The sequence below is a fragment of the Notothenia coriiceps genome, unplaced genomic scaffold, assembly GCF_000735185.1.
Source record: "Notothenia coriiceps isolate Sejong01 unplaced genomic scaffold, NC01 NC01_scaffold00004047, whole genome shotgun sequence".
Lineage (NCBI taxonomy): Eukaryota > Metazoa > Chordata > Actinopteri > Perciformes > Nototheniidae > Notothenia > Notothenia coriiceps.
In genome coordinates this window covers 169,194-187,269 of record NW_011336748.1, presented here as the reverse complement: position 1 = coordinate 187,269, position 18,076 = coordinate 169,194, and the positions used below count along the sequence as shown (strand labels likewise).

General features: G+C 41.0%; 1 protein-coding gene across 1 annotated transcript in view; it reads left to right on the top strand.

The window, feature by feature from the left end:
* The window catches only part of LOC104941841 (discs large homolog 1-like protein), a 29,031-nt gene extending 11,376 nt beyond the window's left edge, over positions 1 to 17,655 (top strand). Inside the window, exons 2-6 of the mRNA XM_010766980.1 lie at positions 279 to 440; positions 7,828 to 7,884; positions 15,828 to 15,881; positions 17,332 to 17,382; positions 17,527 to 17,655. Coding sequence (XP_010765282.1) covers positions 279 to 440; positions 7,828 to 7,884; positions 15,828 to 15,881; positions 17,332 to 17,382; positions 17,527 to 17,655 — 453 coding nt within the window. The remainder of the gene's footprint in view (positions 1 to 278; positions 441 to 7,827; positions 7,885 to 15,827; positions 15,882 to 17,331; positions 17,383 to 17,526) is intronic.
* Positions 17,656 to 18,076: the final 421 nt, after the last annotated feature.

Genomic DNA, 18,076 nt, shown 5'->3' with positions numbered 1-18,076 from the left:
GTTTGATCACAATTTGATAAGGATTTTATTGTGTTGCACTGTTGGAGGAGCCTTTTCAAGATTGTCATTGTCATAACTACACTGTAGCTAGTATGATCAATAAAAGCCTTGAACCTTGAGGATAGCATCAACAAAATGTAAAAGATAATGACGCTGACATTGGATTTTCTGTTTATGATTTAAATACTCTCAGCCATTGACGTTCTTAAATAAATAAACAAATAGCGTCTAGTTCCCACATTAACAGCTTTTTGTGTATCTGTGTTTTGTATCTGCAGAAGTACAGGTACCAGGATGAGGAGACGCCCCCCTTGGAGCACAGTCCAGCACATCTGGCTCCAGGGAAAAGTGCCGAGATGCTTCACATGAGTGACAAGAACCTCGCTGCTATGGAGGCCATACATGGATACACACCGCACACACACATCTCTCCTGTCAAGGTAGGACACACACGATCAGAACTTGGGCATCCGGTGGTTCCCCTTTTTTCTAGTAAATGTTGAAATGTATGATTTAGATATTTCCTAACACTTATACATACATGACGTTTCTAAAATGTGCAAAATGGTGTTGGTAAAGGGTGATAGCATTTCAAATTAAAGCCAAATGAGACAAAAAAGGATGCTCTGAACTACCTACTGTATAATGCATTATCCGTTTGCTATGAATACAGATGTATGGTTATTGTGATGTGGTTCCTCTCATTATAATGTGCTTCAGAGACATAACAACTCAAAGCTTGTTACATTTGTATTAGGAGTTCCCGTTAGCTGGCGCGCAATGGTTCATAACAACACATTATCTATTATAACGCTGCACTTAAAACCATGTCATGTCTGTTTTGAAAATGTAATTCTGCAACATAAATACTTTAATGGGAATATAATGAAATTATGAGGAAATGTGGCCTCCTGGCACCTTTTAGTGACGGATCCTCTTTACACCTGTATGACTTACATGTAGGGTAATGTAATATCAGAGCTTAACAGCATGAAGATCTTGAGTGGACTCCAGATGCATTCAGTAATCAGATCACCTCCACTTCACTATGCTGTCAGAGATCAACTTACCCTGATAGATTATAATACTGTATGAAGTTAATCAGATTTTGACATCCAATCTTTTTTTGGTAGACGAAGATTGATAAAAAAAGATATCCTATTATAGTTGGTTCTTGTTAAGAAACATTACAGAACGGTATAGCTTGATTTAAAAATAGATGTTATTAAATCTAATGAGATTAAGGGTGGACGAAATGATAATGCACATTTTTAACACAGTATTTTAATTCTTTATGTTTTTTCTATATCCACGTACTACAAAATCAACAGGTATACTCCACTCTTAACATGTTTCGACTTGTTTTTCACTCAATCAGCAATTTAAGGGGACTTTTCTAAAAACAAAAGTTATTTTTGACAAAAACAAATGTGTTTATTGGCACAATATAGTAGTCAAATGAAGGTATAGGCTTACATCTGTGATGCTGTGGCAGGAAGTGACCGCTTTTGAAGCATGAACAAAGTTATCCAGAACTTCATAAACAAATACAAATGTTTGAAGTAGCTCTCGCAGTACAGACTCTGAACTACTTGGAAACACATATCTCATCAATGCAAAGGCTAATGCAGAGGAAGAAAGGTCTAAGAGAGCTCCATGACTCATTGCCACACAGCAGTCAGAAGATACAGCTGACAGCAGTGGGAATACGAGTCTTGTTGCAGGGAGTGCAATAATGAAAACATATTGTAGCTACAAAGGCAAGCAGGTGTACGCTGTAATGCTCACTTAATAACGATCCATCTCATAAGCCCACACATGTTATTTAACAGCAGCACTGGCTATTAGGGCTTAAGAGCTCCTGTATTTATTTGCTCTGAGGGGGAAAGTGTTTCTCCATCTCCCACACGGAGTGCACTGATGTCCCTGGGGAGCGGATGTGTCCGTTAAAATGCTCTCTTTTAATGAGCAGGGAGGAGAGGCTGAGTTATTGGGCTTCACCGCTGCCATTTCAAACACGCAGAGCTCGATCAGCCTGAGCTGTCGAGGAGGACACGCAGATCTCTCCTTGCACACGGTCAAATTGAGAAGTAATGGCATAGGAGAGGCTTTCACAAACAGACCATCATGACACAATGAGTGCGGCGAAAATCAGTTAAGTCAACAATATTCTATATATTAAAATTAGAAAACAATATAATACAGTCAGTACAATTGATCTCTAAATGTTTTATAGTGTGTTTAACCTCTTTTTAGGAAAACTAATGACACTCATTTGTGTGTGCGAATGTGGAGGGAAAGAGAGAACAGAAAGAAAGATACATTATTCAAGAGGTGCTGGATTATTCACATAACATGATGGTATTAATATAAAAACGTGTGCGCACAACCTACTCTAATAGACAGATGATTAAATGTGCTTTGAAGCATCGCATCATACAAGTAATAATTCATAAAGTACAGGAGTATAATATAAGACAGGAGGAAACACACTGTGTGTCAGTAATTAGCTAAAGTTAAGTCCATCTCCATGTCCTTTTATCACTGCTCTCTGCTTATTTGAACATTTGTTGAAGGATCTAAACAAGGGCAGCTTGAACAAAACAGAATGACCTGGCTGCTGACTTTTTAATTGGGATTGTTCAATGAACAGTAAACAACAAATAACACAGAGACAAACAAGGTCTGGCTTTAATTTGGTTGTGGGGGTTTTGTTTGTCTCTGTGTGTCTTTGACCCTTCGCTGCTTTGACGAGTCAAAACGGGAATGAATCAAACGGCCACTGTAACTAGTTGGCGACATAAAGGTGGGGATTAGCTTTTCTTTCCACAAAAATCACGATAAAGAAATATTAAAATGGTGTGCAACCTGAAGTACTTTGCTTTTTCAAAGGGTAATCAAGCTGTCCTTTGTTGACCTTTCTTGCTGGTTTGATAATCCCCTTTCTCCCACTGGAGTTTATCATCCCGCTCATGCCAAGGGATCCATCATTATTCACAGTTCATGGGAGCACTGTGTATTACTGTGATGGGGAGGGACACTTTCTCTTCCCCTTGAATTTTAACATTGTGAGCTCATTTAAAGTGGACCTATCATGCTATATTTGAATAATATATTGTAGGGCCATACCTATATGAAACATGTCTGTGAAGTTTTTTTTTCAAAATACCAAACAGATCATGCATTTTAGCCATGCCTCATTTCGCTCTATTTACTCTATTCCAGCCCTGTTTTTGCAAGGGCTGATTCTGTGAGCTGCAGCTGACCTTTGCAGGGGGGCGTGGCACGGGCATCATGTTACCATGCTGTTACCAAGCCACGCAACCTCTCATTCCCCTGATAGGTGGAGAGTTGCCCATATAGGCGGAGCACCCCGTTTCTGAAGTCAGAACAATTTCAAATCTGTATCGTGTATTGCAGCCCCGTTTTTAGAGATTTGGGTATGGAGGAAAAGAGAGAGAGTTGTGCTTTCTGACACTTGGTGAGTTCCCTGCCACACCCCGGGGAAACATATTCATGTATAAAAGACGTACAAAAGTGCATTTTGCATGATAGGTCCCCTTTAAGTCTGTTTGAGAGAAAATGTAAAATGTAATATTCGTCCTGCACAAATTTGTAAGTACGTAAGAAGCTTCTCTGTAATAAGTCTCCAGATAGAGTTCATTTCAATATAGGGCTGGTCATATAATATATTTGATCAACAACAACAATTAATCTACCATATCCTAGCCCTAACAAGTAATGTAACCCAATCCTTAGTGACATAGACATGTATTTGTATCTGAATGATTGAAACCACCTCAATGAGCTACGTCCTTGCACCAGGTGACATGATAGGAGTCACTGTCAATCCCACAGAAACCTCCTGTTGCCATAAATACTTGTTGAGAAAAGGGTGAATGTTCCTTCTATATCAGAGTAGCACATGATAACAGAGGCCCTACGTAGCTGTGCACGTAGCCGGATGTATGACTACATGGATGACGCTCATGAGACACTGTGTTGAAGTTATGATAGCTATGTGCCTAAGATTGGCATAATGACACAGTCACTCGAGAGATAGACATATGACTGTCATGAGTATTGCTCACGCAGGCTAATCTTAACTAATGTCAGAATACTGCTTTGAACCGGTATTCTTCCATCTTGTGACTGTAACACCCTCTCTTGTATATAAGCATGTGAAGGACTCTACTAAAGTTACTCTTTTGTCCCATGCAGCCGGGAGTGTGTGATGACTACTTGCATTCTTGCAAGGATAATAAATACATGTATCTTGATATTGAAGATCAAGCCGGTGACGACGAGTGATATTTTTCTAACAATACTCAACAGAGCAATATTGTCCATATCAAATATAGAGTTTTGGTCTTTTAATGGAATTTGTTGATCTGTTAAACATGTTATTTTATTCAAACATGACATTATATCTAAAAGAAGTATAGGCTGCTGCACCCACGCCTCAAACTCTGTTAGTATCTGGCAAATACTTTACACAAAGACCTTCATTAGTGTATATCATTTTCTCAAGGGATGAGAGTTCTCCACCAGGATGTACATGTCACAACTTCACACAGCTCAATTACTTTACTGGCTCTTTTTACACCATACTTTAGTTCTTGCGAGTCTTGAACATCACTTTCTTGACACCATTAAAATCAGGGGACAAAGTGCGTTTTGTTGGATGGTAAATGTTAAAAGGACTATATTTATATAGCACTTTATCCAGTCTTTACAACTCCTTAGAGCGCTTGACATTTACAAGTCATCTTTTACCTATTCATACTGCATTCAAACATTCAAGAAAGCATTCAGACACCGTTGGTCCTGCCATTGGGTGCAACTCAAGTATCTTGCCCAAGGACACACAGACATGTAGGACGGCTGGGATCAAACCCACAACCTTAAGATTGAGAGACCGTACTCACAGCCACAGTCGCCCTCAACGGATGGCTGGTTTGTAAAAGCCATCTTTGATGAAGGCAGGGGCAGAAACACCACAAAGCCAGACATCTGAACATGTTGTAACACTGATTGTTTAGCTGCTCATCATCATCAGTCACTTCTGTTTGTACAGTGTGAGGTTATACCCTCAATTAGCTCCATCTTATTCACAGGTTCTTAGCATGCTTCTCTTGGGCATATGAGCTTTCTCAAGTCTTGATGTACTTGTATCCATCTATCAAGAAAGGGTAATTAAAGAAGAAGAAAAAGGAACCATTGCATGATTCCATCACAATATATTTAGAACTGAATGTGTTGAGTGGGCTGAGGGTGTTTCATGCGTCATCATGTAATGTGTACTGTCCTGTTCTCGATGTAGTTTCTTGACACCATGTGCCTGGAGATAAATAAGCCCTTTGTTCAGCCTACAAAATGAGTCAAATGATTACAGAGAATTCCCAACATGACTTTAAACAGAGCAGTGTTAATCCACTTAACATTTATGTCTATGTTATTTCTTATATTTGGAAACGGCCCTGTTTCTGTTGCAGCTGGGTCTTTTGTTGAATGTCATTTTATGTTTTATGACACTATGTAACTAGCCCAAATGTTAGAGTCTAAAGCACTCGTTCACAAACGGATCAATACGCCAAATCAAACTAAGTTGGAACATCTTTGACAGTGACGGAGCAGTCAAGTATGGTTGATTCCTCGCTTGTCCCTTTTATTATTCTAAAAAAGCACGTCTGTCTGGAGGAATGTTTAGTTTAAAACTAGGCCAGCTTTAGTCCCATCAGATATAACCGCTCGAGGTTATACTTTTGTGTAAAGCGTCACTATTTATGACGAGCCTAAATCATACTCATCACTCCTTACACTGACATTCTGGTATCCGCAGATAAAACTAAATCAAAACTTTAGTGTTGAATACAAAACTGTCTTATAAAACATTGAAATGCAAGCATGTTAAATGGTGGGGGAGTGTAACTTAAATGGGAAACATAGCAATAGTAATAACATTGTTATTAAGACACCTACACTTGGGAACGAGGATTGGCCCTGTTTCTATTTCTGGAATACTGACATTATTTATGAAGTCTTGTGTTTCTCTTCAGGGAGAAGTGAATTCACTGTGAAGTGTAAAAGTCCGGGCTAGCGCTAGTTCAAAGTGAATTGTTTAAATCGTTTTATGGGCTGCATCCTTAAATAGGTATAAAAAATACATATAGATAAATAAAAGTGTGTCTATCCCAGGCTGATGGATGGCTATAGACGAAACTGTTTGAGCCTCAGGCCGGTAGTTAGGAGCATAATATAAGTGCAATAGATTATTCAATCTAATGTGATCAAGATATTTTGGTTTTGCTTTGAGAGAAAGGCTGATGATGACGCTGGTTTGTCTTCACTTTGTGTAAACACTTGACCTAGTATTGCTTCCTGACACGGTGCCATGTTTTGGTTTTGTGACCCTGTTTATTACGGAGTGTGATATAAAATGACGAGTCATTTGATGAATCGCCTAGCCTAAATAAATCCCCTTTTTTCAAATGTTACTTCACATCTTTTGTAAGTTGTATTCTTCTCCTTTCTCAAATCCTCTCCTTCCTTCAGTTTAAACCTATACACCTGCCAGGGAAGTCTTCACGGGGGTTGTGTGATTAAATAAATTAGTGCTTGTTATATACTCTTTACGACTGTTCAAAACAACTGCTGATGTGCAATTGAGCAAGGCACTTAAGTCCAGAAATGTGTCCAGTGGAGCCATTCAAAGAAGGCCATGTCTATATTGGGAAGGGAAGGTGCCGTATGTAAACATGGGGATCAGCAGGAATCCACCGCCCAGGTATCCTACTTGGATCAGCAGACATTCACACTTTAATGACATGCTCTGCAGCGATGTGAAACTCTTCCAGTGGGAGGAGAGCGTCTCCTGACATGTGAAATTGCTGCACTGCTGCTGCTGTCAAATTCATAGGCACAGGGTGATTTGTTTAGAGAAGCAGCATCAGCCGTAAGATCTATTCAGTTAAACAGGCGTAAGATCCCACTGCTGTTTCATTGTTAACCGATTCTGAATAAGCTGTTTTGATTTGCCAATCAATAAGTTATCAATGACTCGGGGGGTGCTGTATCATTAAGCATGTGGATTGTTGTATTTTCCCTTTTTTTTTTTATATGAATGGAAATGGTTTTGTATTTGTGGTATACAATGTATCAGTGTGTGTTATCATCAGATACGGACATAAAACAGTGTCATTCCTGAACAATATCTATAACCAGGGGTGCACATAAGTGGTACGCATGCGCGGCAACAATCAGAAATGCGTACCGTCACTTGTGTCACAAAGCACATTTGCGTGCCGACGTACTTGTGAAGCTTTTCCAGAAGGCGGTTAGATCACCGGACGACATCGGTTTCCGTGTGCACAGACAGGGCTGCTGTTAACGTCGGTCTGTACAGCAGCACTGTGCTAAAACAGCACTGCGCTAAAACAGCTGATCACAACGTTCACACGCTCTGTGGTCACGAAGCTCTGCACTCCACTACCTGTGGGAACTTTGAGGGGAGCCAGAAGTTGGAGTACCAAACACTGACTCCAGGTACTCATCTGAGTACCTCACTGAGAAAGTTGTGTGCACCCCTGTCTATAACACTGATATATGTTGTCAAACTGCAGCATACAGAGTTTATTTGAGCTGCTTTTTTACAGATGTTATGCGTCACAGTACTAGGGCTTTCCTCGACTTAAGAAATTCTTAGTCATCTATCACCAACATGGCCAAATAGTTGACTAAGAGTGGGCAGCCCTATTCTGTACCGTTTGCTTTCTATAAGGCACACTGCTCCGCATGATGACCCTTTTCTTTGATGTTGTTTTGCAGCCTGTGTTGATGTCTTCGGGACACACTCCAATGTACACCTCCGCTGTCTCCACACTGGTAAGAACAAAGCAACCCGAGTTCGCTCCATCACCCTGAAAGTTATCAGTTTCATCATCAGTCATCCTCATCAGTTTTATATATGTCCTCATTTCCTGTCTTTGCTGGATTTAGTGTCACTCGAAGTTTACTGTGTAAAGGGTGACCTGTGCAACCTCATTGTATCTGTTCTGCCAGAGTATGAGGTCATGTGTTTTCTGATGGTATCAGTTTGTTCCGAACTCATTGCCATTCAAATCTTCTTTGTCTAGAGATTTGTTACGCTTGTACTCAGTGACTATTTTTGGGCCTGATATCACATTATCGGATCTGAAATGTTTCCAAATAATGTTTGTGTATCAAATATTGAATTCCAGTGTTATATTCACATTGTTACTTTAGAATCAGCTTCTCGGATGCATTTTTGCACAAAAGCTATCCTGGAATATGTAAAAGAATGAAAGTACCCACAATGCAGTTAGAAGGATGGTAAAGCTCCAGTGGTATACAGTAGCATGAGGTTCTGAGAGACAGATAGATGTTATCTGTTTGCAGGACACACTGAAACCTGTAGGTGTCAGTGTTCGACTGTGCAGTGACTTTCATAACCTTGAAAAGATGGCTATGCTGCTTTCTCAATAAAACATTATTTTATTAGCCTCACGCTCCTTGAATAGCTCAAAAGATTTAGTCTGTCTTTCAAGGCAGAAAGGGTTGTGCACTGGCATTGAAGGGACCCATATTAAAAGGGCCATTACTTATTGCTTCCTACCTTGAGAGAGAAGAAGCTAATTATCACATAGGAACGTAGGTATTCAAAGGAAAACATTACATAAAAAGCTAGTTGCACCTGTACTTGAGTACGTTTGAAAAGTGCAAAGATGGGATCATTTGAACGAGTGGCATATAGTCTCTATGTCTCAGTTGAACAAGTGGTTACTCATGTACATCATCCATTCATGTCTTTGTCTGCCTGGCCTGACCTTGAACGCATCATGTCTTGAAGGGCCTGCTTATAATGAAACTGTTTAACATATGGGGCATTCTGCTCAACCTTGCAGCATAAAGTCATCAGTAAGAAAAATGTGTTCACATGCATCCCCTCACACATTCACAGACGTACTTCATCCATGTTCTGTACTGTAAGGTGACGTGCGTTCCTACATGCAGTGCGTGTGCGTGTGTGTGTGTGTGTGTGTGTGTGTGTGTGTGTGTGTGTGTGTGTGTGTGTGTGTGTGCGTCCGTGCGTGTGGGTGTAGTGCCGTGTGCTTGTCATTGATGTGTGTGTGGTGTCGTCAGTCTGTCTCTTTATTGCTGTAATGGTGTAGGGTTAGCCAGCTCCACTCCAGGCCCCATTGATTTATGGGTAGGATTTTCTCTGGAAGCACTGCAACGTTTGGCAAAGTAAGACGAGGTCTATGGGTTATGTACATGATTTAGCGAAGAGGTGCTTTAGTTTCAAATGACATCCTTTTTTTTTTTCTTTACTCGGGGTATAATGTAATTAGAAATGATTTTTTTCCGCACCGCGCGCAGAACTTTTGATATTGATCTATGCTCGTATTAATGGATATCCTTACCCCTTCTACTTTATATGACTCTGAGTCCGCTGTACCATGTCCTACTTTTATTATGGGGCTACATCAATTGTTGTGATGGCCGTTTTTCAGACTGTTGTGATTACATTAGAAGTTCTATGTTCTAACAGCGAATACAAGCCCCAAAATAATTGCTTTTTTATGTATCACAAATGTACACAATATAAGACAATAAAGCATCAAAATAATCCTAAAGAGGGAAGCAAACTATGTGCTCTCACCTGCTTGAAAAATATAAAGAAACGGGTTGTTTTGAAAGTGTAAGGCTGAGCTAATGAGCAGCGAAGCTTCGGTGTTGCAGAAAGGGTATTTCCCTTTGCAGTGAATCCCAAAGGCATCTAGGTATTGAGCGAAACTTGGCCAGCATTTATTATGTCTTCAAACTTCCCCTAATGACATACAAAAACCTCCCTGAGCATGCGTAAATCCGTAGAAGCAGGAAATATACCACAGTTACCCAAATACCAAAGCTTCCTATAACCATCCCGTCCTTGCTCCTTGACTCCTTCCATAACAATCTACCTGCACTTACAGAGATCAGTCTCAAAAGAAGTGTTAGGGAAACTGTTTTTCTAAAGCAGTAAACATAACACAACACATTTGAGATTTATCCTTCAACTGAAAAGCCGGGAGTGAAAACCAGCAGGCATGAAGTGCTTTCTAAATACCCCCTCCTCTCAGTTTATATTACACTGTCTCTTCTAATGAAAAGGGATCCATATCAGTGTCTCTCCTCTAACCACAGAACTGTTCCTACACAATACTTTGTTCACACAAATGCTCCAGACTAAACAGCTAACCCCTCTAAGACGTGTTTGACACTCAGCAAAAAAGGAGTCATTTTGTATGTAAGGATTCAATTACTGTTTTCTATAGTGTTTCCCCAAGAGCCCCCCATTATACCCTCCCCTTTCAGCGCGGCACTCATGTCTAGTTGGTATCTGGTTTCTATCTTCATTCTCTCCGTCCTCCTTACTTTTCTTTAATAAATGTTTAAATATGTCCCTGCAGCTTCGGTGTAATTACAGTGCAGCAGCAGCTCAGGTCCTTTGGGAAGGCGAGAGAGAGAGAGAGAGAGAGAGAGAGAGAGAGAGAGAGAGAGAGGGAAGAGAACAAATATGCACGCAGGAAGACGAGGAGAGAGCTGTTCATGCTTTATGGCAGAGTGAGATAGAGAGAAGGCCTCGCAACTGAAAGAGTGAGAGATAGGTAGACAGAGGAATTTTATTTGGCAAAATGGGAACGTCAGCCGACAGCTTGTCCTTCAGCATTGTCCTTACATAAGAATGTTAAGTGTGTGCATGCGTCTGCGCATACAGTATATCTCTCTCACACACACACACACACACACACACACACACACACACACACACACACACACACACACACACACACACACACACACACACACACACACACACACACACACAGGAATTTGACTTGGTCAATGATGTGCCTTTCGTGGCAATATCCACCATTCCCTAATGCAATGAATAAAATGGCAGCTATGCATGTTATTTCCTAATCAAAGATCCTTTTATATTTGTTGCGCTCCTTCGGGGTTTTGCTGTCCATGGTGCTGAATTCATTGCAGGGCCATGAAGCATACACAGTTTGTGATGATAGTGATGATGTTGCCTCTAAATGTTAAAGAAGAGGAACATTATGTTGTTCAAATCAAAGCAAAATAGGAGTAAGTAGCATTTCGGAATTTCTGTGACAAAAATATTTGCATGGATTAAAGACCCCCACTAAAAATGAAAACAGAAAAAGCAACTAAAGCAAAGGGAAAAACTAGAATGATCTAGTGTCAAGCTATTTTTCATCACCCTGGCTGCCACTACTATGTTTACGTTTCACTTCTCTGACTGTAGAAGCGGGGCTAGCGGGCCTCCAGCCTCCTCTCAGTTTCAAGTGCTCCCTCGTAGGCGTCAGGCCAGTTTGAGCGGCCTGTCCTTCTAAGTTCAGCCAGGGTATAATACCTCCCCCTCTCACATCACCAGCGTCGACAGTATACAGAGAGACAGCTAAGTAATTGCCATCAAACTTTCCTGCTCGCTCCTCGTTCTCTGAGCAGCAGGGATGGGAGGGGTACAGTACAGTAGAGGCAGAAAATATGAACTGCATTTCTCTCGAGCACAGAGCAGCAGCAGGGAGGGAGGCTCCGCGATCGCACCACAAGACCGGGAGGATCTGTTAGCAAATGATTATTTTCACTCCGGATGGGTGATTTCTGAAGACAGGACGATTGTGTCTCAGATAATAACGAGCCTCATCAGCGAGGAGTCATTTTTATAACTGGAGCGTTGGGTTGGAGGATGTAATTGTGCTTCCTCAAATGAAGACTCCGCAAGAGGAGGATACTAATGGGCTGTGCTTTTTCTGCAATTTTGGATTTTAAATTGTATAAAAGCGCTTTCCTTTTTTTTGCAGCTATCCTTGGTGTTCTGTTCTATTCCGGTTGAATGGAAAGCAATGCTGAAAGTGGGTTTTTAGATATTTCTGAGGCCATGTGGACGCTTCATAGTGTCTGATATACTGCGATGGCAGGGCCCACAACTAATGGCTCGCTGGTGGTAACGTTCAAAGCTGACATTTTTAGAGCGCACTCGAAATCTTCCAGCCACGCGCTTGGAGTCTGTTATTTTTGGCGGTGAGCAGCAGGTCGGCACCACGATTTAGGCTACATTTCGACACTGAAGCAAAATGTTCATGTCCGTGTGGCACGCCAAAAAGATGGGCAGCCGTTTCCTCGACAATGTGCGGAAATCCAAGAAACAGCGGCATCATAGGATGGTATGCATGTTTTAAACATGTTAACTTATTATATTTGTGAAAAATGAAAATGCAATTTTGCTTGGTGGCTTGGAGGTGGTGCTTGAAGCTTGGGTGTTTGATTATGTTATTATTATTATTATTATTATTATTATTATTATTATGATACAAAGGCTTGGTTTTGGTTATCTGCACGGATAGGAAACTTAAGGCTATGGCTGCACTAAAGGCCCATGATAGATAGATTGTAATCACAGTGAGCCCGAGTAATCAAATCTGGTGTAATACCGATTACATTCTGTTCAGGCTGTGTGGGAATAAATGAGTCCTATGCTTTGAAGGGGATGTTTCTTTTACTCAAAATCCCAAGTCGTAGGTCCCCATCAAATCCACAACCCCATTACTCACGCACATACACCTTTCCCCGCTCATATAAACGTGGGATTTAATGAGCAGCAATGTGCATCATCTAATGTCCAAATGACCCACATCCTGCACTACAACCCACACACAAGCAGAGGCAGCACATTCACCAGCCATCCAAGCTGACAACATAACCCCAACTCAAACTCACAGCTACGTTACGAAAGCCCTCACACTTCTTTAACAGCCTTGCACAGCCCTAAGGTAAGGCTCAATCTGGAGTCTCTTCCAAACAGAACAGCAGCACTTTGCACTGTGCAATACCAATTATGCTCGCCCGCTTATACATCAACACCCCCTTTGTCTTTATCAAACACAAGCCAATTCATAACTTGACATTGCGTAATTAAATAGAGGTCATTGTCTTGCTTATTGACAGGATAGCTCTTAAGGTTTAAAGGCTTTCCAGCAGCAGAAAGGTGTGCAGGACATGCCGCTTTCGAGCCTCTCCAGCATCATCCCTCTCTGATGGTATTGAACAGCAGGAAGAACGACAGCAGTTGGTGTTTTAAATATCCTTAGGCTTAAGTTAGCAGGTGGATGTCATTAGTATTGGCGTTATTTGACCTCATTCCACTAAAACTGTCCATCAGACAGAAAGTGACTAGAGGTGTGAGCGTGCAGAGAATGGGTTATGAGCCTTAGACAAACGTGCACATATGCAGGCAGGCACACGTGCGCAGATCAGTTAGAGTCGGACCAGATCACAGGAAGGTCTTGTGAGTCACATATTCGGCAGGGAGAGAGTGTAGCTACATCCTTAGACATAGGCAGAGTCTATATATTCAGCTCTTAATGGAAAAAAGACATTGACACTGCTTCACTGTTCTGCTGCTCTGCTTCTTGCCTCAGCACAGTGCATGCTACAACATTGATGTATGAACTCTAATTTAGGGAATGATTAAAGCACATATCACACAAAACACTATCAAATCTGATAAGTAGAAAAGTCTAGATAAATCAGTTTTATTTGTCTTTGAAAATGCATATTCTGGCACTTAGCTTTCTGCACATCAATCCACCAGGAAGCAAAGGTTTAAATGAGAATGGATGCTGGTGGGGCTTCCTGTACAGACGTGGCAGAGGACGGGTTAGCTGAAAAGGTGGGGCTAAAATATTAGGTGGGCAAGAGAAGCCAAAAACTGTAAATCCTAACAACCGCGACGTGGAACGACTTGACAGAGCAGAGAGGGCTCTGTCAAGATCCCTGCAGGGAAACTGCCTGCACTGGGCTTAGATTTCTGCTGGCTATACTCATTATTTCTGTCTCCAGATAAGGATGAATTTGACGTAATGTTCAGCAGCACGGCCCGTTGGACAGGGCTACTCAGTGAAGCTCTGCACAGGCACTGTTATAATCGAACAGTGTGCCGTTAAAGCCGCGCTGTGGCGTTTTGTGGAGAGATTGTTACGTCTGTACCTCATGTGGATGACTACTAACTCTTTATAAAGGCAGATATTTTTAGCATCATTCCACTTGATTAGTAATGAGCAAAGAGGCTTGGATGGTGAAGTTGTGTAAAGGACGGGCTATTTACAGAGCGTAATGACATGTTTTGAATACCCTTATTTATATAAAATAATGAACACAATAATGGGAACATCGGTCAGTGTAATGCAATACAGTTAAACAGCAACACAAGCATACAGTTAAATAAGCACCTAAATAAAAACATATTTGATGCTAGGATTATTGCAAGACTGTTCCATTAGACTATATTACTTTGAGCAGTATTAAATAAATAACAATCTGTGAACAGCAAGCATTTCTTCCATGGATTCTACAACTTAAATATCGTAAAGAGTTACAGGCTGAGTGTAGAAATAACTTCCAATCTCATCCCAAAAAGAGAGCACTGGGTAAGATTGTGAGGTTGTTTGTTTCCTGAAAACTGAGAAAGAGTGTGACGTTGTGTTGTGTAGTTGCTTGTGTGTGTGTGTGTGTGTGTGTGTGTGTGTGTGTGTGTGTGTGTGTGTGTGTGTGTGTGTGTGTGTGTGTGTGTGTGTGTGTGTGTCGGAGCTGTCAGGCCTGTGAAGGTCAGCGAGCTGCTTTGTGCTGCTCTTTGCTGTTCTGTGAGCACTTCAGATGCACACACCGTCTCCCATGCTAATCAGGGAGGTACAGAACAATGACAAATACAAGCACAGGAGTTTATAAAGAGAGGCAGATTGTGTGCTAGAGAGTACTGTACTCATTGTGGTATTTACATATTCTAACATCAGATACCTTGAAGAGAGCTATTCCTTGATAACACAATGAAAGAATGAGAATAGACTATGAGGAAATGTCACTGTGTTGAGGTTAGATGTCATGCTTTAGATGAGCTGACAGAAAATGCTCTCCTCTCATTGGCTCGCTGTCTTAAGAGGTTTGTTTTGAAACGACAGGCAGACAGTATTCAATAGATAGCCATGTATTTAACAGCTATACATCAATTGCAGAGGATCTGGGAAAACTATGGGGTATGGTCGGGCGATGGATAGTATTTACTGTGCAGATGCAGAAGTGTGTCATTCTGCAATATTGTATCTACTGTTAGCTATTCTCAGGTAGTCTAGTGGTTCTTGTTTGATCACGCCATAGTGCGATCTGACATACAGCCACACGGCTAAGTATCCTTATTTGGGCAGACGTGTAAGAAGAGGGCTATATTAGAAAATCAGGATGAGATAGATATTTGGTGTTGTGATTTCCAGCCACTTTTCGAATTTCTCACAGTATTCGTTTGCTTTTTTAAATGAAAGATGAGCAAAACCTGCAGGAAAAGTCCATTTTATTTTTTGCTATAATGTGAAGTAAAAATGTAGTTATTTTTGAATTGCTTTATCTTGTTTGGTTGAGTTATTTCAAACCATATATTCATTTAATGTACAGAACAGTTACAATACTGTTAGCGTGATATAACATTATACAAGAAGATTTTGGCCTTATATCCCACCCTAACCAAGGGGGCTCGCATGAATTATGTCCGTGTCCATCGAGGTTGGATTGGCTCTCCTCTCTATACTTGAGTGACATCCCTGAAATTAGAAATGTGCTTTTATCACAGCTTGGAGTTAAAATGGCCATCAGTGGTTCAGGGATATACTGAGAGCTGATCCTGGAGCTGCCTCATCTTTAAGTTACTGCCATTATTTCTTAACATCATGTCTTCTCTCTGCCTCCAGGGAAATACTCCTCCAGTGGTGGTGAACACTGACACTCTCGACGGCTCCCCATATGTAAGGATTATTTTTAATCGTCTCTTTATTGTATTGCTATGTTATCTCAAGTGCCTTCACATTCAGTCTGTATTATAATTCCATTCATGTCCAGCATCCAGGTAGCTCTCTGCACATTGTTTTCATCTGAATAATATACTAATTCATAGGGATGTCCCGATCACCTTTTTTTGCTCCCGATCTGATTCCGATCATTTGATTTTGACAATTTGCCGATACCGATTTTTCCCGATCCGATCTTTATGCAATGCATTAAAAGAAAAACAGCATACAAGTTGTCCCTTAAGGTTATTTTTTTATTTAAATTGGATATTCTATCCAACATGGATATAGCTTCTTTCTTTCACAGCAGCATTGCATCAGTTCAGTTGTGCAGCATTGGATCAAAACAAAATAAAGCTTTCAGTACTCGTTAGCTTACTGCTACAATTAGACACTGCGCCCTGCCCACTCTGTTGCCAGATTTGAGAGAAATAAGCAACCAGGTCTATGAAAACAGGCCCCAAAGAAGCAACACATACATGATGTTCTGTAATTTGAAACCAAAACCAAGGCCTCAGGATGACTTTAAGACTTGAACATGGTCATTTTAGTTTTTTAACATTGAATACAAAATTTTAAAAAAAGTATTTAAAAAAAAAAAAAAAAAACCCGATCCCCGATTTTTTTTCTCCCGATTCCGATCTTTTGAAAATCACGTGATCGGCTCCGATCCCCGATCACGTGATCGGATCGGGACATCTCTACTAATTCATTTGACCTTCCTTTAATTAAAATCTCTGTCTGATATAGATTAGCCTGTATGGAAACATGACATAATAATGTATTTTCTAAAATGAAAGAAATAAAATATCTCGAAGTACGTACTGACATGAGATGGGTGAGGAATAAGTGAATGAGGCTTCTCAGAGGAAGAACACCAGACCAGTATTATTGCACCACGACAGCGCTGAGAAAAGTGTGGTTTTCTAGGTCGGATACAAAAACAGTGAACTTCTTTAAATTCCCTCTCCTTCTGGGACTCGCTTGATTGCAGAGGTAAAGCTGAGTTGATCAGCCAGAAGGCGATACCAACTATAAGAATAGTGTTGCTATTTTCATCTAGGTACAACACTAGTCCACACATACAGTATGCCGAAGAGGAGCAGGGTTGTTCTTAATAAAATGGAGTCGACAGAACTCCTGATATAGTCAGATTTTAGCGCTGATGATGCTATGTTCAGGAGCTGATGGTAAATCCTGTAAGCCCGACTACCGATTCTGTGGATGAATATATGATAAAGCCCATATAGGGCAAATGCTGAATCAGCATTAGCTGACTAGGATTCAAACCGTTTTTTTTCCTTATAAATGATTTGTAGAAAAACAGTTAGTGACAGTGTGTGTGGCAGCATAGATCTGCAGTCGCGTAACTGTCCAATCTGAGTAAACTAACATCCCTTTCTTACAGGTAAACGGGACAGAAGGAGAAATTGAATATGAGGAGATCACACTGGAAAGAGTGAGTCTGATAAAAAGATTTTTGAAGCTGATTTTTAAACAAATGTAAACATGCTGCAGATGTTTCACTCCTAGCTCTAAGGCCACAGTGAAATGCCCCTGATGGGAATAGTCATTGTTTTTTATTTTGTGTTTGTTTCTGCAGGGTAACTCCGGCCTGGGCTTCAGCATAGCAGGAGGAACAGACAACCCTCATGTGGGCGACGACCCGAGCATCTTCATCACCAAAATCATACCTGGAGGGGCCGCGGCTCAGGATGGACGGCTGAGGTAAACACACACACACACACACACACACACACACACACACACACACACACACACACACACACACACACACACACACACACACACACACACACACACACACACACACACACACACACACACACACACACACACACACACACACACTTCAGGATCCCACTAAAGCCACTGATATAAAATCCAACAATCAGAAAATGCCAATGGACCCATTAGGCAGACTCCAGATAAAAGAAATGTGCACTGCTGACCTGTTTACCCTGCACGTGTTCTTTTGAATTCACTGATTCAGACATGCAGTCCCTTTTCTACAAGCAAACACACTTAAAGAAACATCCCATGTGTTCCTCAGCTCTTCACTTAAAAGTCTAGAGTATTGTGCCACAGAAATGCAGCCTATTGTCTGTCCAGCATGCTCAGCATCAACGTTA